This window comes from Abramis brama (genome assembly GCF_963993115.1).
Source record: "Abramis brama genome assembly, chromosome: 22".
NCBI lineage: Eukaryota > Metazoa > Chordata > Actinopteri > Cypriniformes > Leuciscidae > Abramis > Abramis brama.
Window position 1 is genome coordinate 2,074,214 of NC_139984.1, and position 21,793 is coordinate 2,096,006.

The 21,793-nt window shown below is 46.3% G+C and overlaps 2 protein-coding genes across 2 annotated transcripts in view; one reads left to right on the forward strand and one right to left on the reverse strand.

The window, feature by feature from the left end:
• The first annotated feature begins 1,153 nt into the window (after positions 1 to 1,153).
• gp9 (glycoprotein IX platelet) lies at positions 1,154 to 5,382 on the forward strand. Its single transcript, XM_084099109.1, has 2 exons — positions 1,154 to 1,314; positions 3,846 to 5,382. The coding sequence occupies exons 1-2, from the start codon at positions 1,257 to 1,259 to the stop codon at positions 4,538 to 4,540; spliced, it is 753 nt and encodes a 250-aa protein (XP_083955235.1). The 5' UTR covers positions 1,154 to 1,256; the 3' UTR covers positions 4,541 to 5,382.
• A 4,034-nt stretch (positions 5,383 to 9,416) lies between these two features.
• cnbpa (CCHC-type zinc finger, nucleic acid binding protein a) overlaps positions 9,417 to 21,793 on the reverse strand; it is a 13,672-nt gene continuing 1,295 nt past the window's right edge. The window contains exons 2-5 of the mRNA XM_084099110.1: positions 21,732 to 21,793; positions 21,573 to 21,638; positions 17,840 to 18,038; positions 9,417 to 10,401 (exon numbers count right to left, since the gene is read on the reverse strand). The exon at positions 21,732 to 21,793 is cut by the window's right edge and continues 50 nt beyond it. Coding sequence (XP_083955236.1) covers positions 10,284 to 10,401; positions 17,840 to 18,038; positions 21,573 to 21,638; positions 21,732 to 21,793 — 445 coding nt within the window. The 3' untranslated portion in view covers positions 9,417 to 10,283. The remainder of the gene's footprint in view (positions 10,402 to 17,839; positions 18,039 to 21,572; positions 21,639 to 21,731) is intronic.

Genomic DNA, 21,793 nt, shown 5'->3' on the forward strand with positions numbered 1-21,793 from the left:
TGGGGAACGAGGACCGCCATGCTGAGGCAATCACTGCCTAAATGGCTGTGACAAGCACAAACAGACTCAAGGGATGATATGCCGGAGACCAGTCCCTCACTCAGGTCAACACTGAACAGTGACTCTGTTCCCCAAGATCAAACGGGTCTAATCAAAGACAGTTCACCAAGACGGCCTCAAGAGGGCCGAACGACTCTCTAAAGCCAGAGGAGGCCAACAAAACTCAATACTCGATCCTGCTTACAAATCAACAAATTGAACAAATCTCAGCGACCTCATCACACAACGCACATTAAACTCCCTCTGGAGATAAGTGCGCTACTTTTGTATTTTTATACACTTTTCCTCAGTGTCTTCGGACGCAGTGCGAGTTCTCATTCGAAAGGGAATGTGATTTTGTGGAAATGAGGACGTCACGCGCACACATGTTCAGTCTATAGGTGCGTAGTGTTTCTTTACAAAGTGACAACGCCAACTACTGGCCTGGCAGCAGAATACAGAATAAACACAGAATACAGAATAAACACAGAATACAGAACACAAATGATTTTTAATCGTTTTCGCGGATCAGTGTGAACGGGGAATCGTTTTGACAATGTTGTCTTCTGTAGGCGAAAACGTTGACATTTTTAGTACATTGTTGTTGTGTAAATGTACACTAAAGCAAAGAAACTAAATACAAAGAATCAAACTAAACAGGCAAAACGTGGCAATATCTCACTTCTTCAGTTTTAATTTAAGTAATTGTGCAGCTCCATTTGTTTATTTTTATGTTCCATTTGATTCAGATAATTATTACTTTTCATCAGCTCATGAAGCCCTGCAGTTCCGCACAAACCCAGCAGTTGTCTATCAGGATCACATTTAAATGATATTTGATATATTTACATGTAATAGGGGTTGTAGCTTTTTAATAAGTGTAAGCAGTAATTAGTATGAAATGTAATGAGAGTCACTTTGCTTTGGTGGCATCATGTACCCACTGCAGGCTCAACATGAAGTTATTCCGTTCTCAATATTTCTGAACTGATCTCAACTGCAGAAATAAACATGCAGGGCCTTTCTAATGTGCTCTTGTTAGATAGTCTTATCCCCTGCTCACACAGGCCACCCCAGTGATGATCACATGACCCACCACGCTCCTAGAGCTCTCACTGGTCGAGAGAAACTATCAGACATGGGAAAAACATTTTAAGGTTTACAGCACCAGTTATACCCATATTAATATACAGACACGTTTGAAAGAAGAACTGTGGATGTTCCTCTCCGCCTACAGCCAGGATGATTATCAGACGCCTCCACATATGCTAAAAGGTAAGCCTTACATCCATTATGCATACACAAGTCTGCCTATTTACACTTTTTTAACGTGAGACTAATAGTGTCCAAATAAGGTACATTGTTGTTGTTAGAGTGTTGAATTGGTTAATTGGGCATTTCTGCTTAAAGCTTGTCTGTTTCCATGACTTTAAACTTTTTAAACCCTATCTGTCATAAAGCTCACACCTTTTATAAATTAGCCAGTATATTTAGCGTCAGCATGGCAAAAGCACACTCGACGGCGTGTGGCGGTCCGCGTCAGAGCGATGTTTGACCTTTTCAACATCACTGATAGACAGTGTTACTTTACACACTGATCTCTTTTTTGTAATATTTGTTTTGTTTTATTGTTGTTCTTTATTATTGAACTCCAATTCAGATTCAACACAAGTTAAGCTCTATGGAAAACATCTGTGACAAACAACAACAAAACTGTGTTTACAGTTTTGAAATGTTAAGAAAGATAAAGTGCTGATTTTAAAGGATTAGTTCACCTCAAAATGAAAATTTCCTGACAATTTCCTCACCCCAATGCCATCCAAGATGTCCATGTCTTTCTTTCTTCAGTGGAAAAGAAATGTATTTTTTTGAGGAAAACATTTCAGGATTTTTCTCCACACAATGGACTTCAATGGCAACCAGAATGTTGAAGTTCAGAATGTTGATCATGCAGAGCCCTTTGAAACTGCATTGATTTGAACTTCAACATTCTGGTTGCCATTGAAGTCCATTGTGTGGAGAAAAATCCTGAAATGTTTTCCTCAAAAAAATACATTTCTTTTCCACTGAAGAAAGAAAGACATGGACATCTTGGGGTGAGGAAATTGTCAGGAAATTTTCATTTTGAGGTGAACTAATCCTTTAATTCTTCCAAAAATACAATTTTCAAGGCCAATTTGGTGCATGTTAGTTGTGCAAATCATGCTAAATTTACAGTAATTACCGGGAGTTGTGCATATCAGTGCGTGAGTGAACGGATCGAATGTAACAAACCCAATCACAATTTCAGGACTTTTTGCAAACCTATTTTACTGATTAGATCAAAAGAGTTTCATTTAGAAATCTGGCATCATAACTTTTGATTCTAATCAGCCAATAGAAAGCAGACATCACGATTTCTGAAACAATCTCAGGGGAATGAATCTCAGGTCAGTATACAGTAATCTCCAATGTTGAGTATAAAGTGTGTATCGACGGATCTGCTGCCCCAGCTCCACTGTAAGTGCATTAATGGACAAGACATGTTTGCTTGTTTCTACACACTTAAGGTTAAGTTGAAATTATCAATCACGCAAATCACAAATGATTTCAGTAGAGTTTGATGTTAGCATTTAGCTAAACTAACTGTTCAATTTATCAGCATATAAATACACATGCCCCAAAAACTGGATTTTTATATTACACTGAACATTTGTCATTGATTATTTTAGGTAATTATAGCAATCTATTATCTATTAGAAATATCTATTAAAATTTAATAGATTAAAATATCTATTATCTTGGATTTATTTTACACTGAGCTTGTCACTATGCATTCTGGTATTGTCTTATTAAAATCAGTATTGCATGCCTATTGTAGTCAAGTCACCTTTATTTCTATAGCGCTTTATACAATACAGAATGTTTCAAAGCAGCTTTACGGTGATAACAGGAGAATAACGATCAATGATGCAAACCAAATTCATTCTGCTATGACTCGAGGCAAAACACTTGAACACAGATCTTCTTTGTTCTAGTTTGTTCATCAGAGAGAGTCGTATCAAGCTCTAGGGAACGTCACAGATGCTGCTGATAGAGCTTTGCACTTGATCTGGAACGTTCTTGTACTTGTTTAATATTACTTGATCCTGATATAACCATATTCATGAACAGACAGGCCTTTCCGGCACTGTTTTACAGCACCTCTTTTCTACAGCCAATTCGATAACACTTTACTATAAGGTTCATTAGTTAACTGTAGCATCTGGACCAATCAGACACACACAAATTATTCATTTATTTAATGAATAATCCAGCAAACTCACTCTCCCAACCGAGGCCTGTGAAACTTCCCCCAAAAACTAACATCCCAGATGAAGCTAACACACTGGCAGGACACGGTGTCTTGTTACAGGACACACTGAGACTGATAAGAGTTTTACGATCCAAAGGAATGTCCAGAAAGCTGTGAATCTCACTTAAATTCTGGCAGAGGAGGAGAAATAAGCCCTGTTAATCCTATATATTCTATATATAACCACTTGAGAAATGTGTAAACATGTATCTAATTTTCCCACCTCATGATTTTCCTTTTATGTGGTTGGTGTTTGTATTCTTGTAAACTCTATTGGGTTAATATTTCAGACTTTGCATACTATGGTCAACTAAAATCATATGTGTGGCATGTTTGGTCAAAGACAAATGAATGTCAGAAACTACTCAAGACTTGTAGGATTTTCAGGAACATTAGTTAGAATAATCGTAATGAGTTTGAGTATGTACGCACAGCGGTGTTCTTCTGAAGACATGTGTAACTGTGTCCACAGACAGGATGCTGTTCTCTCTGGTTCTGAGCTCAGTCTTCGCTCACGTCAGCTGTGACTCCTGCATGTGCACGACTGTCCCGTATAAAGGTGTGCGTGTGAACTGCAGCTCGCAGGGCCTGAGAACGCTCCCTCAGCTTCATGCCGGTGTCACAGATCTCCTGCTGCAGAATAACCGGCTCACCGCCGTATCTCCAGGGCATTTAGACACGCTCACCAACCTGCAGCTGCTCAACCTCTCCGGGAACCCGTTCCACTGCGACTGCGGGATCCTGTACCTAAGACAGTGGCTTCAGAGAAATAAAGCCGTCTCTGTGAGTCCGGTGTGTGCCAGTCCTCCAGAACTAGCCCACAGGTCCATCGCTGAGCTCACTGATGCCGATCTGCCCTCCTGTGCCTCTGACTCCTGCTCCGAGTGGCTTTACAACGCCATCTTGTGCTCGATGCTCTGCTTTCTCATTGGTTTGCTGCTGTGGTGCGTGCAACTCGCAAGAAACTCTACCTTTATTCTGGGCATTGATGAGAGACACACTGGATTTGAGGCAGAATCTCTTCGATCGCTCAAACCCAAGCACAGAGCGAGGGTGAGATGCAGTTTTGGGGATGACATGGACAAGCCTTTACTCAACATGGACATCCTCCCTCAGATACTGGACGTCCTGCACAAGCAACACAACATTAAGATTAAAGTACCGTGAGAAACTGAACACTAATCCCTTCACTTGCTTGTGTGCCGTGGGATACTGCAATTGTGCTTTGATTTGATCTGTAACATGGACTGAGATATTAGGCAATTGTAAATCCTGCCAGTTACTCATACTTTTGCTCTGTAAGGAGGATTTTAGTCGGTTCAAAAATAAAATAAAAGAAAACAACCTCTGATGAAATAAACATTTACTGGAAAGGGAAAAACGTATTTTATTTTTGCTATTTGCCAAGACTAATATAACTATAACTGAAATAAAAAAATAAAAAAACATATATACATATTTTATTAATAAAAAAAAACAACATAAAATAACAACAACACAACAAAATTAATGAAATTAAACATAATTAAACTAAAATTAAAATGAAAACAGCCAATATAAAAATAAAAGCTATAATAATATTGTTAGGTTTATGGACTAGTTTTGGCCACTAGAGGCCCTCAGTGTTTCATTTCAGTTTCCCGCCATTTTATCATGTGCTATTGTTCTCACCTGTGCCTCATTTCCTGTGAGTGTGTTTAAGTTGCTCTGTTCCTCTGTTTTTTGCTCAATACTTGTTATGTTGAGACCAACCTCTCCAGTCTTTTGGTAAATTCCTCGTGTGATTTTCTCTGGATTTATTCACTCTGTTTGATTATCTGACTTTTTCATTTTGTTGTCTTTATTTTTTCCCATGGACTTTTTTTTTTTTTTTACCTCTTTGGGAAACATAATTTACCCTTTGATGTTTCTAGACCCTCTTTGGGATTTTTGGTATTGACTCCTTGGTACATTTGGAGATTCTGTTTTGGAATTACTTTCTGGATGAATTAAATGAGACATTACGTGTATTCCCTGACTGAGCTCTCGTTTCTGCAAATGGGGAAGACGCAACAAAGGGGCGAGGCCATGTTGAGAAGAGTTGTTGTAGAAGAGCACATTTGTGAATCTGCTCAAGCTCTCGCATTCCTCTTTTCACATTTATTACAATACAGTGCGTAAGACAAATGCAATCGCATGTTATAAAAGCGAGATGACAAGTTATAACTGTAATTAAATGAAACGATACCTGTTCTATCTTCATGCAGCATATATTCTCTGGCTCTGTAGACCTTACAACAGTTCCCACACGAGCGATTTATAGACTATCATGACAGAATATGCTAATCAATGACTTGAAGATAGTTAACTCCACATCAGCTACATAAATTCATCAATTTAACCATTAACCATTCAGAGACGTCCTGTTGCATTCTACATGTTGTCACTTCTTCTTGAGTCTCTCCATCATCGTCCGACTCCGGTTTGAACATAAAAGGCAGAACAGTTTCTGACATTTTAGTGCGCGTGTGTGAGGTAATTGGAGCTGCTAACACACACAAGCTCTTGAAGCTTCGCCCTCTGTGCCGGAAGCAGCAGCTCATTTGCATTTAAAGGGACAAAAAAACGACGCAAATTCACCCTCAAAAAGTGACAATTTTAACATGCTATAAAAATCGGTGGGGTATTTTGAGCTAAAACTTCACATACACATTCTGGGGACATCAGAGACTTATTTTACATCTTCTAAAAAGGGACATTATAGGACCTCTTTAATGTAGACTACTATCTATGTAAAGAACAACAGGTAGAATATTCAAGGTGGGGTCACTTTAAGAGTTTTGATCTATAGAGGCAATACAGACATCCCCCTCAATTTTCAATTTCTTTTAAACGGTTAGATCCCTTATCTTCCCCTCAACAAATAAACAGAATCAGTTATTTGAAAGATCTCGGTCGCTCGTGTTACCCTGGTTCCCTAAGAAGGGAACGAGAAAATGCATAAGGAGCTGTTGGTATGAGGAACTCCTCCGGCATGACGGTGTAAGGGGATTTTACAGTCAAAGACCCAGAACCAGATATGATGAATGAAAAACCGGAGTCAGAATTATAATGAATTGAAGAAAAGTTCTACTGAAGATAGTTTGCAGTTTCATCAGCAGAAGTCAGCTTCAAGATTCACAAAGAGTTCGTAGGCCGCCCCGCTTACATTTACAAAGATCACAGCAATTACACCCTCCACCAAGGTCTAAGCTACGTCCTTGCTTCAGGTTGAATGATTCTCATTGGCTAAGAAAATAGATAAACATAGTAATTTTCCACACATATACAGATAGACTGAAGCATATCTCCATCAATTATGCAGCTGACACTCGGACCCTGAAGTTAGGCATGTCGTGACCTTCCAGGTCGCAGATCTGCATTGCTGGGCGCCAGCATGTCCAGAACAGGGGCGTGTCTAGAGGGGGGGAATATGATTGCGTGTGTGACTGATCAAGCTATTGTATGTCGCCAGTAACGTTAGATTAGCTAACGTAACTTCGTCAGACTAACGTTACTGAATAGAGAGGACTTGTCAGTGTTATTCAGCGGCAGCGCACTCCATCACATAAATATAAAATAGATAAATATTACTTTATCTGTTGTTTTAAGGACTAAAGAGGACTAAAGTTGAGAATGAAAAGAGACAGAGACTTTTTTTTGTTTTTTATTTATTAGAACAAAACTGTGTGGTCCAATAAATGCAGTGCCACAATTAATACCATCTATATTAGGGCACTGGGCATTGCAAAGATTTTTGAAATCACTCACTCCTCTGGAAGCTTCCACACTCCTCGTTCCTCACTCCTCACCCCTCGTTCCTCACTCCTCTGGAAGCGTCCTCGCCCCTCACTCCTCACCTCTCACTCCTCACCCCTCGTTCCTCACCCCTTGCTCCTCGCCTCTCGTTCCTCACTCCTCACCCCTTGCTCCTCGCCTCTCGTTCCTCACTCCTCTGGAAGCGTCCTCACTCCTCGCCTCTCACTCCTCACTCCTTGCTCCTCGCCTCTCACTCCTCACCCCTCGTTCCTCACTCCTCTGGAAGCGTCCTCACTCCTCGTTCCTCACTCCTCGCCCCTCACTCCTCACCCCTTGCTCCTCACCTCTCGTTCCTCACTCCTCACCCCTTGCTCCTCGCCTCTCGTTCCTCACTCCTCTGGAAGCGTCCTCACTCCTCGCCTCTCACTCCTCACCCCTCGTTCCTCACTCCTCACCCCTTGCTCCTCGCCTCTCGTTCCTCACTCCTCTGGAAGCGTCCTCACTCCTCGTTCCTCACTCCTCACCCCTTGCTCCTCGCCTCTCGTTCCTCACTCCTCTGGAAGCGTCCTCACTCCTCGCCCCTCACTCCTCGCCTCTCACTCCTCACTCCTCGCCCCTCACCTCTCGTTCCTCACTCCTCTGGAAGCGTCCTCACTCCTCACTCCTCGCCTCTCGTTCCTCACTCCTCTGGAAGCGTCCTCACTCCTCGCCTCTCACTCCTCACCCCTCGTTCCTCACTCCTCTGGAAGCGTCCTCGCCCCTCACACGTCGCTCCTCACCCCTCACTCCTCTCCTCGCCCCCTCTCCTCACCCCTCGTTCCTCACTCCTCTCCTCGCTCCTCACCCCTCGTTCCTCACTTCTTGCCCATCACTCCTCACCCCTCGTTCCTCTCTCCTCGCCCCTCGTTCCTCACTCCTCGCCCCTCACTCCTCACCCCTCGTTCCTCACTCCTCTGGAAGCGTCCTCGCCCCTCACCCGTCGCTCCTCACCCCTCACTCCTCTCCTCGCCCCCTCTCCTCGCTCCTCACCCCTCGTTCCTCACTTCTTGCCCATCACTCCTCACCCCTCGTTCCTCACTCCTCGCCCATCACCCCTCGTTCCTCACTCCTGGTTCCTCACTCCTCGCACTGCACTGAGATAATTGAGATACCCTTCAAGATGGATAAATGCGATGGGTTTCCAGGCACAGGCTGGAGGAGTGAGGAAGCATCTGTGTGAAGCGAGGCGTTTCAGGGAGTTCAGAAAGAGAGAATAGCACCCTACTGAGGGACTCTGTGCTTTTGAACTTTGCAGAGCTTTTTCATGCTGAAACAGCAACAAGTGTGGGAAAACGCAGACTAGGTCCCCTTTTATGTGAACTGAATTGGGGTGTAACAATATATCACAGTACAAAAATCCAACAATATGTGTCGTGGATAGTTCACCCAAAAAAAGAGTTTCAGAGTTTTAGTGTCAGTACTACATTAAACTACTGTATAAAATGCTGAATATAAAGTATAATAATGCAATGGGGGAATATCTGTGGGTCCTGATAAAGCCAGATGTCTGATGTTACCAGTAAAAGTGGCCTACATTATTATAAATATATCTAGTCCGAGACAGTGATCAAACATATTCAAATAAAATAATTCTGTATTTTCAGCTTCAGAATCATGAATATTGTTATTCTGGCGTCTCTATTGTCCTGTGCTTTGGGTTTCCAGCACCAAGTCCAAGCCTATTCATTTACACTTTTTTTGTTCATTTTGTATGCCTGTTTGTCGATTAGCAACTCAATATACAATCACAATGTTTTATTTAAAATATTTTCTGATTGACTATTTTATTTATACTTTTTTACTATTTTTCTTGTCTATATTGATCTGTATGCATGTTCTATGTGGATGTACCACTGAGAAGCATTGTGTGCAGTTGTGCAATGACAATACAAAAAGTATAATTCTAATTCCAAATTTAGCATTTTAATCAAAGTAAATTTTGTTAACCTTTTATCATGTCTTGGAGTATCGCAATAATATCGCATTGTGACATGAGGGCATCGTTACACCCCACTACTCAACTTTTCAGTGCATGCTATCTACTAAATGGGCCAATCGTGTCTGATGAAACTTAAAAATCAGTGTTTTTACACACTTAAGAAAAAAAGTTGCTTTTGAAACCTAAGACCTAATAGATGGCAAATGCCTTCCTCAAAGGAATGCTTTCATATTTTTCTAGATAATAGAATGAATGAATGAATGAATGAATGAATGAATGCAGACAGACTCCCCATCCTCCTCCAGCTTTATTGACAGTTTAAAATTACACATCTATGTTCTAGGACTTAAGTTGCAATTTCCTCCGACTTAAAAACTGAGTACAAGCACTGATATTCTTACAGTAGTCCAAGTGATATTATACAAAAATATCTGATTTCTGTGAAAACATTCTTTTTGCAAATTGTTGCTAATTCCACGTCTCTTTATTGATCCGGATAATTTAAAGGTAGAAAGGACTAAAATTACTCTATAACTTGCAGCATTAACAAGCATCGTTTGATGAACCTGCAAACATGACTTTAGATAAATGTCAAACAAAATAAAAATGAAAAAAAAAAAAAAAAGAGAAAAGAAAATTACTTCTGATATTCAAATTAATCCAAAATACCAATATAACATTTCCATAGTAGAGACACTTTGCCGTAATGGAGCTCCTGCGATCGATGAAAATGGTTTTGTCTGTCCTCTTAAGCCAGCTTACACTTTTCTCCATATAACCACAAAAAATAAAACAAAACGGCCGAGTTGAGCCTTCACCTGACTTCTCTCTCATTTCATCTAAGCTTCATCTGCGTGATCCCAGAGGTCCCGTGGCGCACGACGTCCCAGTCGCGGATCCTCTCACCAGCGCATGGAAAGGGCTCCTTTAACCGAGCGTCATGCGTTACACCTCTACCTACCTAAATAAACATCTCATTTTAAACGCAATATGAATTTTTTTTTTTTAACCCCTCTTCTTTATAACAAAGGAAAACACAACTCAAAGCTGCTCACTGGCCTGGAAAGGCCTCTGTTTGCCAGGTGTTGGCCAATGAAGAGGATTTAGAGAAGAGAAACAACCATCAATCAGGAAAGGAGGGGCGTCGAGGAGGAGTTACGCGGACGCTTCGATGGTGCACTCTCGGGCCAGGTGACCGGTCTTCCCACAGTTGTAGCAGTTCACCTCAGTGGCCTTGCTGCACTGCACCGCGACGTGCCCGATCTCTCCACACCTGCAACACACACACACTTCAGGGTCCTGGCAAACACACACTCCTGCTCTGCTCTCTATAGCAGTCGAGATGAGTCACGATTTTTTAATATTTGATAATCGGTCATGTAACCAGAGGGTGACGCATCTAAAAGCGGTCAACCAACTCTCAGACAGAAGAACACATGGCCTCACACCAGAGCCTCCGGCGGAGTGGTGATGTTTCCTCAGAGCGGAGAGAGGCCGATTACACTCCGCTCGCTCTACCCAGAATGCCCTTTGTGGCGTGCTGGTTAGAAAATATGTGAAGTAAGTAGGGCTGTTCTGTTGTAGTTGTTTATTTAAGCCATTAGTCGACTAATCACATATTTATATTAATTGAATTACTTAAATATATACTGGAGAGAATATTAAACCATAGTGAGCGTTTACTAATATATATATATATATATATATATATATATATCCTATTCTGCACTCAAGCACACGTGTAAAGCTTGCCACACAGAACCGGCAAAAGTATTGATTATGAATGTCAAAAATAGCAAGGAGACATTTTAAATGTTTATTAATAAACTAGTGTTGGATTCGGCTGCAAAGATGAAGCAGAGGAACACGTGGTGTTTGGTGACTCGCTCATGAAGACAGTGGCACTGCGGCTCCACACACTCTCGCAGGGCTGTGATCTCGTACAGCCGTTGCTCTGTGCAGAGCTCTACTGAACACCAGGTCATGAGATCCATGGAGAAGGACACAGCTTTTGTAGCACTCAGCTATCCGAAAGCCAACAATCAGAGTTAAAATATTTCCTCTTGATGTAGCCTATTGGTATCCATATTGTATTAGGCCTACTAACTCCCATTAAACCCATCTAGGCCCAATCCCTGCTCTCCAATATTTATTTCTGTGCTGTCAATGACGGTGGCGGAGAGCGAGAGCGGTTTAACTGCGTTCTCTGAGGGGCCGAGACGGTGACGGAGAGCGAGAGCGGTTTAACTGCGTTCTCTGAGGGGCCGAGACGGTGGCGGAGAGCGAGAGCGGTTTAACTGCGTTCTCTGAGGGGCCGAGACGGTGACGGAGAGCGAGAGCGGTTTAACTGCGTTCTCTGAGGGGCCGAGACGGTGGCGGAGAGCGAGAGCGGTTTAACTGCGTTCTCCGAGGGGCCGAGACGGTGGCGGAGAGCGAGAGCGGTTTAACTGCGTTCTCCGAGGGGCCGAGACGGTGACGGATAGTGGTTTAACTGCGTTCTCTGAGGGGCCGAGACGGTGGCGGAGAGCGAGAGCGGTTTAACTGCGTTCTCTGAGGGGCCGAGACGGTGGCGGAGAGCGAGAGCGGTTTAACTGCGTTCTCCGAGGGGCCGAGACGGTGACGGATAGTGGTTTAACTGTGTTCTCCGAGGGGCCGAGACGGTGGCGGAGAGCGAGAGCGGTTTAACTGTGTTCTCTGAGGGGCCGAGACGGTGGCGGAGAGCGAGAGCGGTTTAACTGCGTTCTCCGAGGGGCCGAGACGGTGACGGATAGTGGTTTAACTGCGTTCTCTGAGGGGCCGAGACGGTGGCGGAGAGCGAGAGCGGTTTAACTGCGTTCTCCGAGGGGCCGAGACGGTGGCGGAGAGCGAGAGCGGTTTAACTGCGTTCTCCGAGTGGCCGAGACGGTGGCGGAGAGCGAGAGCGGTTTAACTGCGTTCTCCGAGGGGCAGAGACGGTGGCGGAGAGCGAGAGCGGTTTAACTGCGTTCTCTGAGGGGCCGAGACGGTGGCGGAGAGCGAGAGCGGTTTAACTGCGTTCTCTGAGGGGCAGAGACGGTGGCGGAGAGCGAGAGTGGTTTAACTGTGTTCTCCGAGGGGCCGAGACGGTGGCGGAGAGCGAGAGCGGTTTAACTGCGTTCTCTGAGGGGCCGAGACGGTGGCGGAGAGCGAGAGCGGTTTAACTGCGTTCTCCGAGGGGCCGAGACGGTGGCGGAGAGCGAGAGCGGTTTAACTGCGTTCTCTGAGGGGCAGAGACGGTGGCGGAGAGCGAGAGCGGTTTAACTGCGTTCTCTGAGGGGCCGAGACGGTGGCGGAGAGCGAGAGCGGTTTAACTGTGTTCTCTGAGGGGCCGAGACGGTGACGGAGAGCGAGAGCGGTTTAACTGCGTTCTCTGAGGGGCCGAGACGGTGGCGGAGAGCGAGAGCGGTTTAACTGCGTTCTCCGAGGGGCCGAGACGGTGGCGGAGAGCGAGAGCGGTTTAACTGCGTTCTCCGAGGGGCCGAGACGGTGGCGGAGAGCGATAGCGGTTTAACTGCGTTCTCCGAGGGGCCGAGACGGTGACGGAGAGCGAGAGCGGTTTAACTGTGTTCTCTGAGGGGCCGAGACGGTGGCGGAGAGCGATAGCGGTTTAACTGTGTTCTCTGAGGGGCCGAGACGGTGACGGAGAGCGAGAGCGGTTTAACTGTGTTCTCTGAGGGGCCGAGACGGTGGCGGAGAGCGATAGCGGTTTAACTGCGTTCTCTGAGGGGCCGAGACGGTGACGGAGAGCGAGAGCGGTTTAACTGTGTTCTCTGAGGGGCCGAGACGGTGGCGGAGAGCGATAGCGGTTTAACTGTGTTCTCTGAGGGGCCGAGACGGTGACGGAGAGCGAGAGCGGTTTAACTGTGTTCTCTGAGGGGCCGAGACGGTGACGGAGAGTGAGAGTGGTTTAACTGTGTTCTCTGAGGGGCCGAGACGGTGACGGAGAGTGAGAGTGGTTTAACTGTGTTCTCTGAGGGGCCGAGACGGTGACGGAGAGTGAGAGTGGTTTAACTGTGTCCTCTGAGGGGCCGAGATGGTGGCGGAGAGCGAGAGCGGTTTAACTGCGTTCTCTGAGGGGCCGAGACGGTGACGGAGAGCGAGAGCGGTTTAACTGCGTTCTCCGAAGGGCCGAGACGGTGGCGGAGAGCGAGAGCGGTTTAACTGCGTTCTCTGAGGGGCCGAGATGGTGGCGGAGAGCGAGAGCGGTTTAACTGCGTTCTCCGAGGGGCCGAGACGGTGGCGGAGAGCGAGAGCGGTTTAACTGCGTTCTCTGAGGGGCCGAGATGGTGGCGGAGAGCGAGAGCGGTTTAACTGCGTTCTCTGAGGGGCCGAGACGGTGACGGAGAGTGAGAGTGGTTTAACTGTGTTCTCTGAGGGGCCGAGACGGTGACGGAGAGTGGTTTAACTGTGTTCTCTGAGGGGCCGAGACGGTGACGGAGAGTGAGAGTGGTTTAACTGTGTTCTCTGAGGGGCCGAGACGGTGACGGAGAGCGAGAGCGGTTTAACTGCGTTCTCTGAGGGGCCGAGACGGTGGCGGATAGTGGTTTAACTGTGTTCTCTGAGGGGCAGAGACAGTGACGGAGAGTGAGAGTGGTTTAACTGTGTTCTCTGAGGGGCCGAGACGGTGGCGGATAGTGGTTTAACTGTGTTCTCTGAGGGGCCGAGACAGTGACGGAGAGTGAGAGTGGTTTAACTGTGTTCTCTGAGGGGCCGAGACGGTGGCGGAGAGCGAGAGCGGTTTAACTGTGTTCTCTGAGGGGCCGAGACGGTGGCGGAGAGCGAGAGCGGTTTAACTGTGTTCTCTGAGGGGCCGAGACGGTGACGGAGAGCGAGAGCGGTTTAACTGCGTTCTCTGAGGGGCCGAGACGGTGGCGGATAGTGGTTTAACTGTGTTCTCTGAGGGGCAGAGACAGTGACGGAGAGTGAGAGTGGTTTAACTGTGTTCTCTGAGGGGCCGAGACGGTGGCGGATAGTGGTTTAACTGTGTTCTCTGAGGGGCCGAGACAGTGACGGAGAGTGAGAGTGGTTTAACTGTGTTCTCTGAGGGGCCGAGACGGTGGCGGAGAGCGAGAGCGGTTTAACTGTGTTCTCTGAGGGGCCGAGACGGTGGCGGAGAGCGAGAGCGGTTTAACTGTGTTCTCTGAGGGGCCGAGACGGTGACGGATAGCGAGAGCGGTTTAACTGTGTTCTCTGAGGGGCCGAGACGGTGGCGGAGAGCGAGAGCGGTTTAACTGCGTTCTCTGAGGGGCCGAGACGGTGACGGAGAGCGAGAGCGGTTTAACTGTGTTCTCTGAGGGGCCGAGACGGTGACGGAGAGCGGTTTAACTGTGTTCTCCGAGGGGCCGAGACGGTGGCGGATATTGGTTTAACTGTGTTCTCTGAGGGGCCGAGACGGTGACGGAGAGCGAGAGCGGTTTAACTGCGTTCTCTGAGGGGCCGAGACGGTGACGGATAGTGGTTTAACTGTGTTCTCTGAGGGGCCGAGACGGTGACGGAGAGCGAGAGCGGTTTAACTGCGTTCTCTGAGGGGCCGAGACGGTGACGGATAGTGGTTTAACTGTGTTCTCTGAGGGGCCGAGACGGTGACGGAGAGCGAGAGCGGTTTAACTGCGTTCTCTGAGGGTCCGAGACGGTGACGGATAGTGGTTTAACTGTGTTCTCTGAGGGGCCGAGACGGTGGCGGAGAGCGAGAGCGGTTTAACTGCGTTCTCTGAGGGGCCGAGACGGTGACGGATAGTGGTTTAACTGTGTTCTCTGAGGGGCCGAGACGGTGACGGAGAGCGAGAGCGGTTTAACTGCGTTCTCTGAGGGGCCGAGACGGTGACGGATAGTGGTTTAACTGTGTTCTCTGAGGGGCCGAGACGGTGGCGGATAGTGGTTTAACTGTGTTCTCTGAGGGGCCGAGACGGTGACGGATAGTGGTTTAACTGTGTTCTCTGAGGGGCCGAGACGGTGGCGGATAGTGGTTTAACTGTGTTCTCTGAGGGGCAGAGACAGTGACGGAGAGTGAGAGTGGTTTAACTGTGTTCTCTGAGGGGCCGAGACGGTGGCGGATAGTGGTTTAACTGTGTTCTCTGAGGGGCCGAGACAGTGACGGAGAGTGAGAGTGGTTTAACTGTGTTCTCTGAGGGGCCGAGACGGTGGCGGAGAGCGAGAGCGGTTTAACTGTGTTCTCTGAGGGGCCGAGACGGTGGCGGAGAGCGAGAGCGGTTTAACTGTGTTCTCTGAGGGGCCGAGACGGTGGCGGAGAGCGAGAGCGGTTTAACTGTGTTCTCTGAGGGGCCGAGACGGTGACGGATAGCGAGAGCGGTTTAACTGTGTTCTCTGAGGGGCCGAGACGGTGGCGGAGAGCGAGAGCGGTTTAACTGCGTTCTCTGAGGGGCCGAGACGGTGACGGAGAGCGAGAGCGGTTTAACTGTGTTCTCTGAGGGGCCGAGACGGTGACGGAGAGCGGTTTAACTGTGTTCTCCGAGGGGCCGAGACGGTGGCGGATATTGGTTTAACTGTGTTCTCTGAGGGGCCGAGACGGTGACGGAGAGCGAGAGCGGTTTAACTGCGTTCTCTGAGGGGCCGAGACGGTGACGGATAGTGGTTTAACTGTGTTCTCTGAGGGGCCGAGACGGTGACGGAGAGCGAGAGCGGTTTAACTGCGTTCTCTGAGGGGCCGAGACGGTGACGGATAGTGGTTTAACTGTGTTCTCTGAGGGGCCGAGACGGTGGCGGAGAGCGAGAGCGGTTTAACTGCGTTCTCTGAGGGGCCGAGACGGTGACGGATAGTGGTTTAACTGTGTTCTCTGAGGGGCCGAGACGGTGACGGAGAGCGAGAGCGGTTTAACTGCGTTCTCTGAGGGGCCGAGACGGTGACGGATAGTGGTTTAACTGTGTTCTCTGAGGGGCCGAGACGGTGGCGGATAGTGGTTTAACTGTGTTCTCTGAGGGGCCGAGACGGTGACGGATAGTGGTTTAACTGTGTTCTCTGAGGGGCCGAGACGGTGACGGAGAGCGAGAGCGGTTTAACTGTGTTCTCTGAGGGGCCGAGACGGTGACGGATAGTGGTTTAACTGTGTTCTCTGAGGGGCCGAGACGGTGGCGGAGAGCGAGAGCGGTTTAACTGCGTTCTCTGAGGGGCCGAGACGGTGACGGAGAGCGAGAGCGGTTTAACTGCGTTCTCCGAGGGGCCGAGACGGTGACGGAGAGCGAGAGCGGTTTAACTGCGTTCTCCGAGGGGCCGAGACGGTGACGGAGAGCGAGAGCGGTTTAACTGCGTTCTCCGAGGGGCCGAGACGGTGGCGGAGAGCGAGAGCGGTTTAACTGCGTTCTCCGAGGGGCCGAGACGGTGGCGGAGAGCGAGAGCGGTTTAACTGCGTTCTCCGAGGGGCCGAGACGGTGACGGAGAGCGAGAGCGGTTTAACTGCGTTCTCTGAGGGGCCGAGACGGTGGCGGAGAGCGAGAGCGGTTTAACTGCGTTCTCTGAGGGGCCGAGATGGTGGCGGAGAGCGAGAGCGGTTTAACTGCGTTCTCTGAGGGGCCGAGACGGTGACGGAGAGCGAGAGCGGTTTAACTGCGTTCTCCGAGGGGCCGAGACGGTGGCGGAGAGCGAGAGCGGTTTAACTGCGTTCTCTGAGGGGCCGAGACGGTGGCGGAGAGCGAGAGCGGTTTAACTGCGTTCTCCGAGGGGCCGAGACGGTGGCGGAGAGCGAGAGCGGTTTAACTGCGTTAAATGCGCTTAAAAACAGACCGTTTAGAGTGAAATATGAGACAGGCTGTTGTTGAAAATAAGACCTTGTTCTTAAGTGACTTTGGGAGTAAATAGAGAGAGCTATGTGGATTAATACATCCAGCCACACAACACCTACAGTGCTTGGGAGACATTCTCATCTATGGCTGTGAGCTCGATCAGGGCGGGGCTATGTTAGAACGGCAGTGTCTGTCAACACTCGTGGGCGGGGCCTGTATTAGTGACGTCACTAAAACAGCATTCTGAAAACAGGTCGTTGGGAGACACTGCTGATGATTTATGGTGATTAATAAAAAAGGAGTGAGTGGATTTTTATCACTATTGGCTGGTTGTGTACACACACTGCCAACACACATTTATGTCCAAACAGCATGCAAAAGTGAATTTTGCATAATAGGGGACCTTTAAGTGACTTGCCTGCTTAAATAAAGGTTAACTATAACGTTGTTAAATATAATAGAGATAAAAGCATACACCGTTTTCAACTGAAAACTATGCGTTTTGGCCGTTCATTTACACTACACCAGTGTTTTGGGGGTCTGAAAACGCTAACTTTTGAAATGGGGTTTCAAATTGAAGTTTTTGAAAACTATACCGTTATCCTCTCTGTGTAAACTAGAAAAACATGAATTTGTGGAAACGGTGACGTCATGCGTGTCAGTGCTCACGCTATATTCTTTATAAACCACATTTTGAGTCGTTTTAGCAGATCCTTGAGAACAGGGATCGTTTTCACAATGCTGCATCTGTACGTGAAAACTTTTCCATTTTCCCTTTGCACTGCTGTCCCTGTGTAAACGTACCCTGTGTGTCAGCTTATTTTTCTCATTGGTGCCACAACTGTGTCTTTGAGACAGGACGCCTTCTGGTTACAGCATCCATACGAGAGTAAATAATTCTTATATTTGGGTGAACTACTTCTTTAAAGCAGCCAGCTCTGTAGAAGAGGACTTACCGGTAACACTTGACCTTGTCACACAGTTTCTGGATGTGTCCGAAGCCCCCGCAGGAGTAGCACTTCTGCTCGTTGGCGTGGTCACAGTCGCGAGCCACGTGACCGGCTTTACCACAGTTATAACAACACTGCTCCCTTTCCTTTTTGGGCTCTTTACAGTCTCTGGAAATGTGGCCACTCCTGTGGCAGTTGTAGCACGCTGGGTTTAAACAACAAAAAAACATTCAATCAACCATGAGGACCAACGATGCAAAGTACCAGCAACACACATCCAAAGTGACACGCAGAAATGCACACAAAATTGTCAAATTGCCCATCTTGTTGAGTATCATCGTAAACACAGTCGATTACGACTTCAGCGAACATAAACATGTGAGATGAGATGCGTAACATTATACTGGGAAGTTAAAGTGGCTGCTACTCCTGTTTTTGTTAATCAAACAAAAGACAAAAATATATTGCTCAATGCTCTTGACTGAATAACTTTAATGAGGGTTAATCCATATTTATACAGTGAAGACTATATAGTGATATTTTACACTTGATTACTAGTTCTGTACCTGAACATCTAGTTTAGACCTACATGAAAAGAACGGTTTACTTCATTTTTATTTGTACTATTGCTCATAAATTGATTACTTGTTCATATTACACGGCTCTGTAGAATACTCGATTCTGATTGGTCAATCGCATCATACAGCGCTGTATTATTCCCCGGTAACAACCGCTGAAAACAGAAACACAGGCTCATCCGGGTCACTGAAGTCAGCAGCAATATACGCTTGGTGAGCTAATAAAATATTAGAACTCATAATTTAATTATGCCATCCAGTATCGTGGACTCGCGCTCTCGTTTCATACAAACGCAGCCGCTGCCAGTGCGTCTAGTTTGATCTTGCGTTGAAACGGCTCACTCCGCTAAAGCTTTGCGTTTAAAGACCTGATGAAATATTTCAACTCAGATCAATATTTCACATCTAATTATTTTCTTATGTGGCAAGTAGCCGTGTAATAAACGGATAATGTCCATCCAGCCAGTTATCATCAGAATAGACCCCTTCATGTGTGTGTGTGTGTGTGTGTGTGTTATCTCAGAATAAACCCCTTCATGTGTGTGTGTTAGGGATGTCCCGATCAGGTTTTTTTGCCCTCGAGTCCGAGTCCGAGTCATTTGATTTTGAGTATCTACCGATGCCGAGTCCCGATCCGATACTTCTATAATACATAAAAAAAGAATAAAGAAGAGCGAAAAAACAGATCCAGGATGTTCCTTATTTTTTATTTAATTCACCTTATTTTAACATTCAACAACTCTGTTAACAAACAGAGCACTTCTGTGAGGTAGCTTGAACAATCAAGTAATAAATAACATAAATTCTTCACTTTTGGACTTTAGTGCAACAGTAAATATATAAAAAGTCTAATATATAAACAAATAGCACCTCAACTTAAAATATCCGGCAGGCATGTAAACAAATAAAAAAATAAAAGTGCCAGTGTTTGCAAAGCCAGTAATGTGCTTTTAGGAACTGCACTCCTAACTCTTACGCCGGTTTCACACCGCACGCAGAGGTGGCGCGGCAGTGCGTAGCAGAGCAGAGCAGAGCAGGAGTGCCGCGATCGTTTCGGCGCAGAGTCTATTTTTGCTGCGCCGCTTTTGCTGAATTAAAGTGACAATGCATTGATCATGGCCAAAATACACCGCAATTTTATCCAAAAAGTGCATTGATGATATCTATTGTGTTTTAAACAGTCAATCAAATGACCAACAGCAATTTAAAAAGAAAACAAATGTCCAAAAACAAACTTGTTGCCAGAACAATAAAACAAAGATGAACCAAAAGTTATATAAATGAAATTATTAATAAAATAAGCTTCTTGACAAGTCTTTTCTTTTAAATGTATTTGAAAACGAAATAAAGCAATGCCAACTTATCCATTATAGAGTACTCTGTCTGTACACAACCCGCGGTTCAGCCGCGCGTGACAAACGCTGCCAGTGTGAAAGCAAAGCGCGCGTGTCCTGCTCCTGCTCACCATACGCACTGCTCCTGCTGCTTACGCTCTGCTAACGCGTGCAGTGTGAAACCGCCGTAACTCTGTGTCACCGCATAACTGTAGATGTGTTAAATAATAATGAGAATATATATACATATATATCCGAGTCCTGATCGGGAGGTAACGTCCGATTCCGATCGAGTCTGAAAACACGTGATCGGGCCCGATTTCCGATCACGTGATCGGATCGGGACATCCCTAGTGTGTGTGATCTCAGAATAGACCCCTTCATGTGTGTGTGTGTGTGTGTGTGATCTCAGAATAGACCCCTTCATGTGTGTGTGTGTGTGATCTCAGAATAGACCCCTTCATGTGTGTGTGTGTGTGTGTGTGTGTTATCTCAGAATAGACCCCTTCATGTGTGTGTGTGTGTGTTATCTCAGAATAAACCCCTTCATGTGTGTGTGTGTTATCTCAGAATAAACCCCTTCATGTGTGTGTGTGTGTGTGATCTCAGAATAAACCCCTTCATGTGTGTGTGTGTGTGTGTGTGTGTTATCTCAGAATAAACCCCTTCATGTGTGTGTGTGATCTCAGAATAAACCCCTTCATGTGTGTGTGTGTTATCTCAGAATAAACCCCTTCATGTGTGTGTGTGTGTGTGATCTCAGAATAAACCCCTTCATGTGTGTGTGTGTGTGTGATCTCAGAATAAACCCCTTCATGTGTGTGTGTGTGTGTGATCTCAGAATAAACCCCTTCATGTGTGTGTGTGTGTGTGTGTGTGTGTTATCTCAGAATAAACCCCTTCGTGTGTGTGTGATCTCAGAATAGACCCCTTCATGTGTGTGTGTTATCTCAGAATAAAACCCTTCATGTGTGTGTGTGTGTGTGTGTGTGTGTTATCTCAGAATAAACCCCTTCATGTGTGTGTGTGTGATCTCAGAATAGACCCCTTCATGTGTGTGTGTGTGTTATCTCAGAATAAACCCCTTCGTGTGTGTGTGTGTGTGATCTCAGAATAAACCCCTTCATGTGTGTGTGATCTCAGAATAAACCCCTTCATGTGTGTGTTATCTCAGAATAAACCCCTTCATATGTGTGTGTGTGTGATCTCAGAATAAACCCCTTCGTGTGTGTGTGTGTGTGTGTGTTATCTCAGAATAAACCCCTTCATGTGTGTGTGTGTGTGTTATCTCAGAATAAACCCCTTCATATGTGTGTGTGTGTGTGTTATCTCAGAATAAACCCCTTCATATATGTGTGTTCTCAGAATAAACCCCTTCATATGTGTGTGTGTGTGTGTGTGTGTGTGTGTGTGTGTTCTCAGAATAAACCCCCGATGGAAGACCTGATCCTGGTCAGGGTTTATTCTGAGATAACAACCGGCTGGATGTACATCATCTCTTATTTTATTATTGACTGTCTTTAACAACATTTAAAATTTATATAGAAATTTATTTTTATATAAATTTATACATTTAACATTATAATTTATTTATACTAGAGTTAGGCTAGTAGTTTTAGGTGTCATAACCTTATTAATAACGTTACATGGAACCAAAACAACTAAAACAATAACAACTAAAACAATACCAGGCCTATTTTACTTTATGTATTTATTACTTTTGTTTGTGGTGGGGTCGCCCGGGCCAGTAGAAACCCCTGGTGTTGAGCCCTGCAAAAGATCTTCAAGCTCTAGTGAGTGGAAGTGTGATGAGGCGCAGCATCTTACCATCCTCGGTCTGCTCACAGTCTCTGGCGATGTGACCCTGCTCTCCACACCGGTAGCAGAACAGATCTACACACACACACACACAGAGAGAGAGAGAGAGCATGAGTCAGCTCCTGGACAGATGCGGTGTGTTTAAATAAAGCCCTGCGGTCCTCCTACCCTTTCCTCGTCCCCGACCCCGGCCACGGCCCCGGCCCGCGTTAGGACAGTTCTTGATCCAG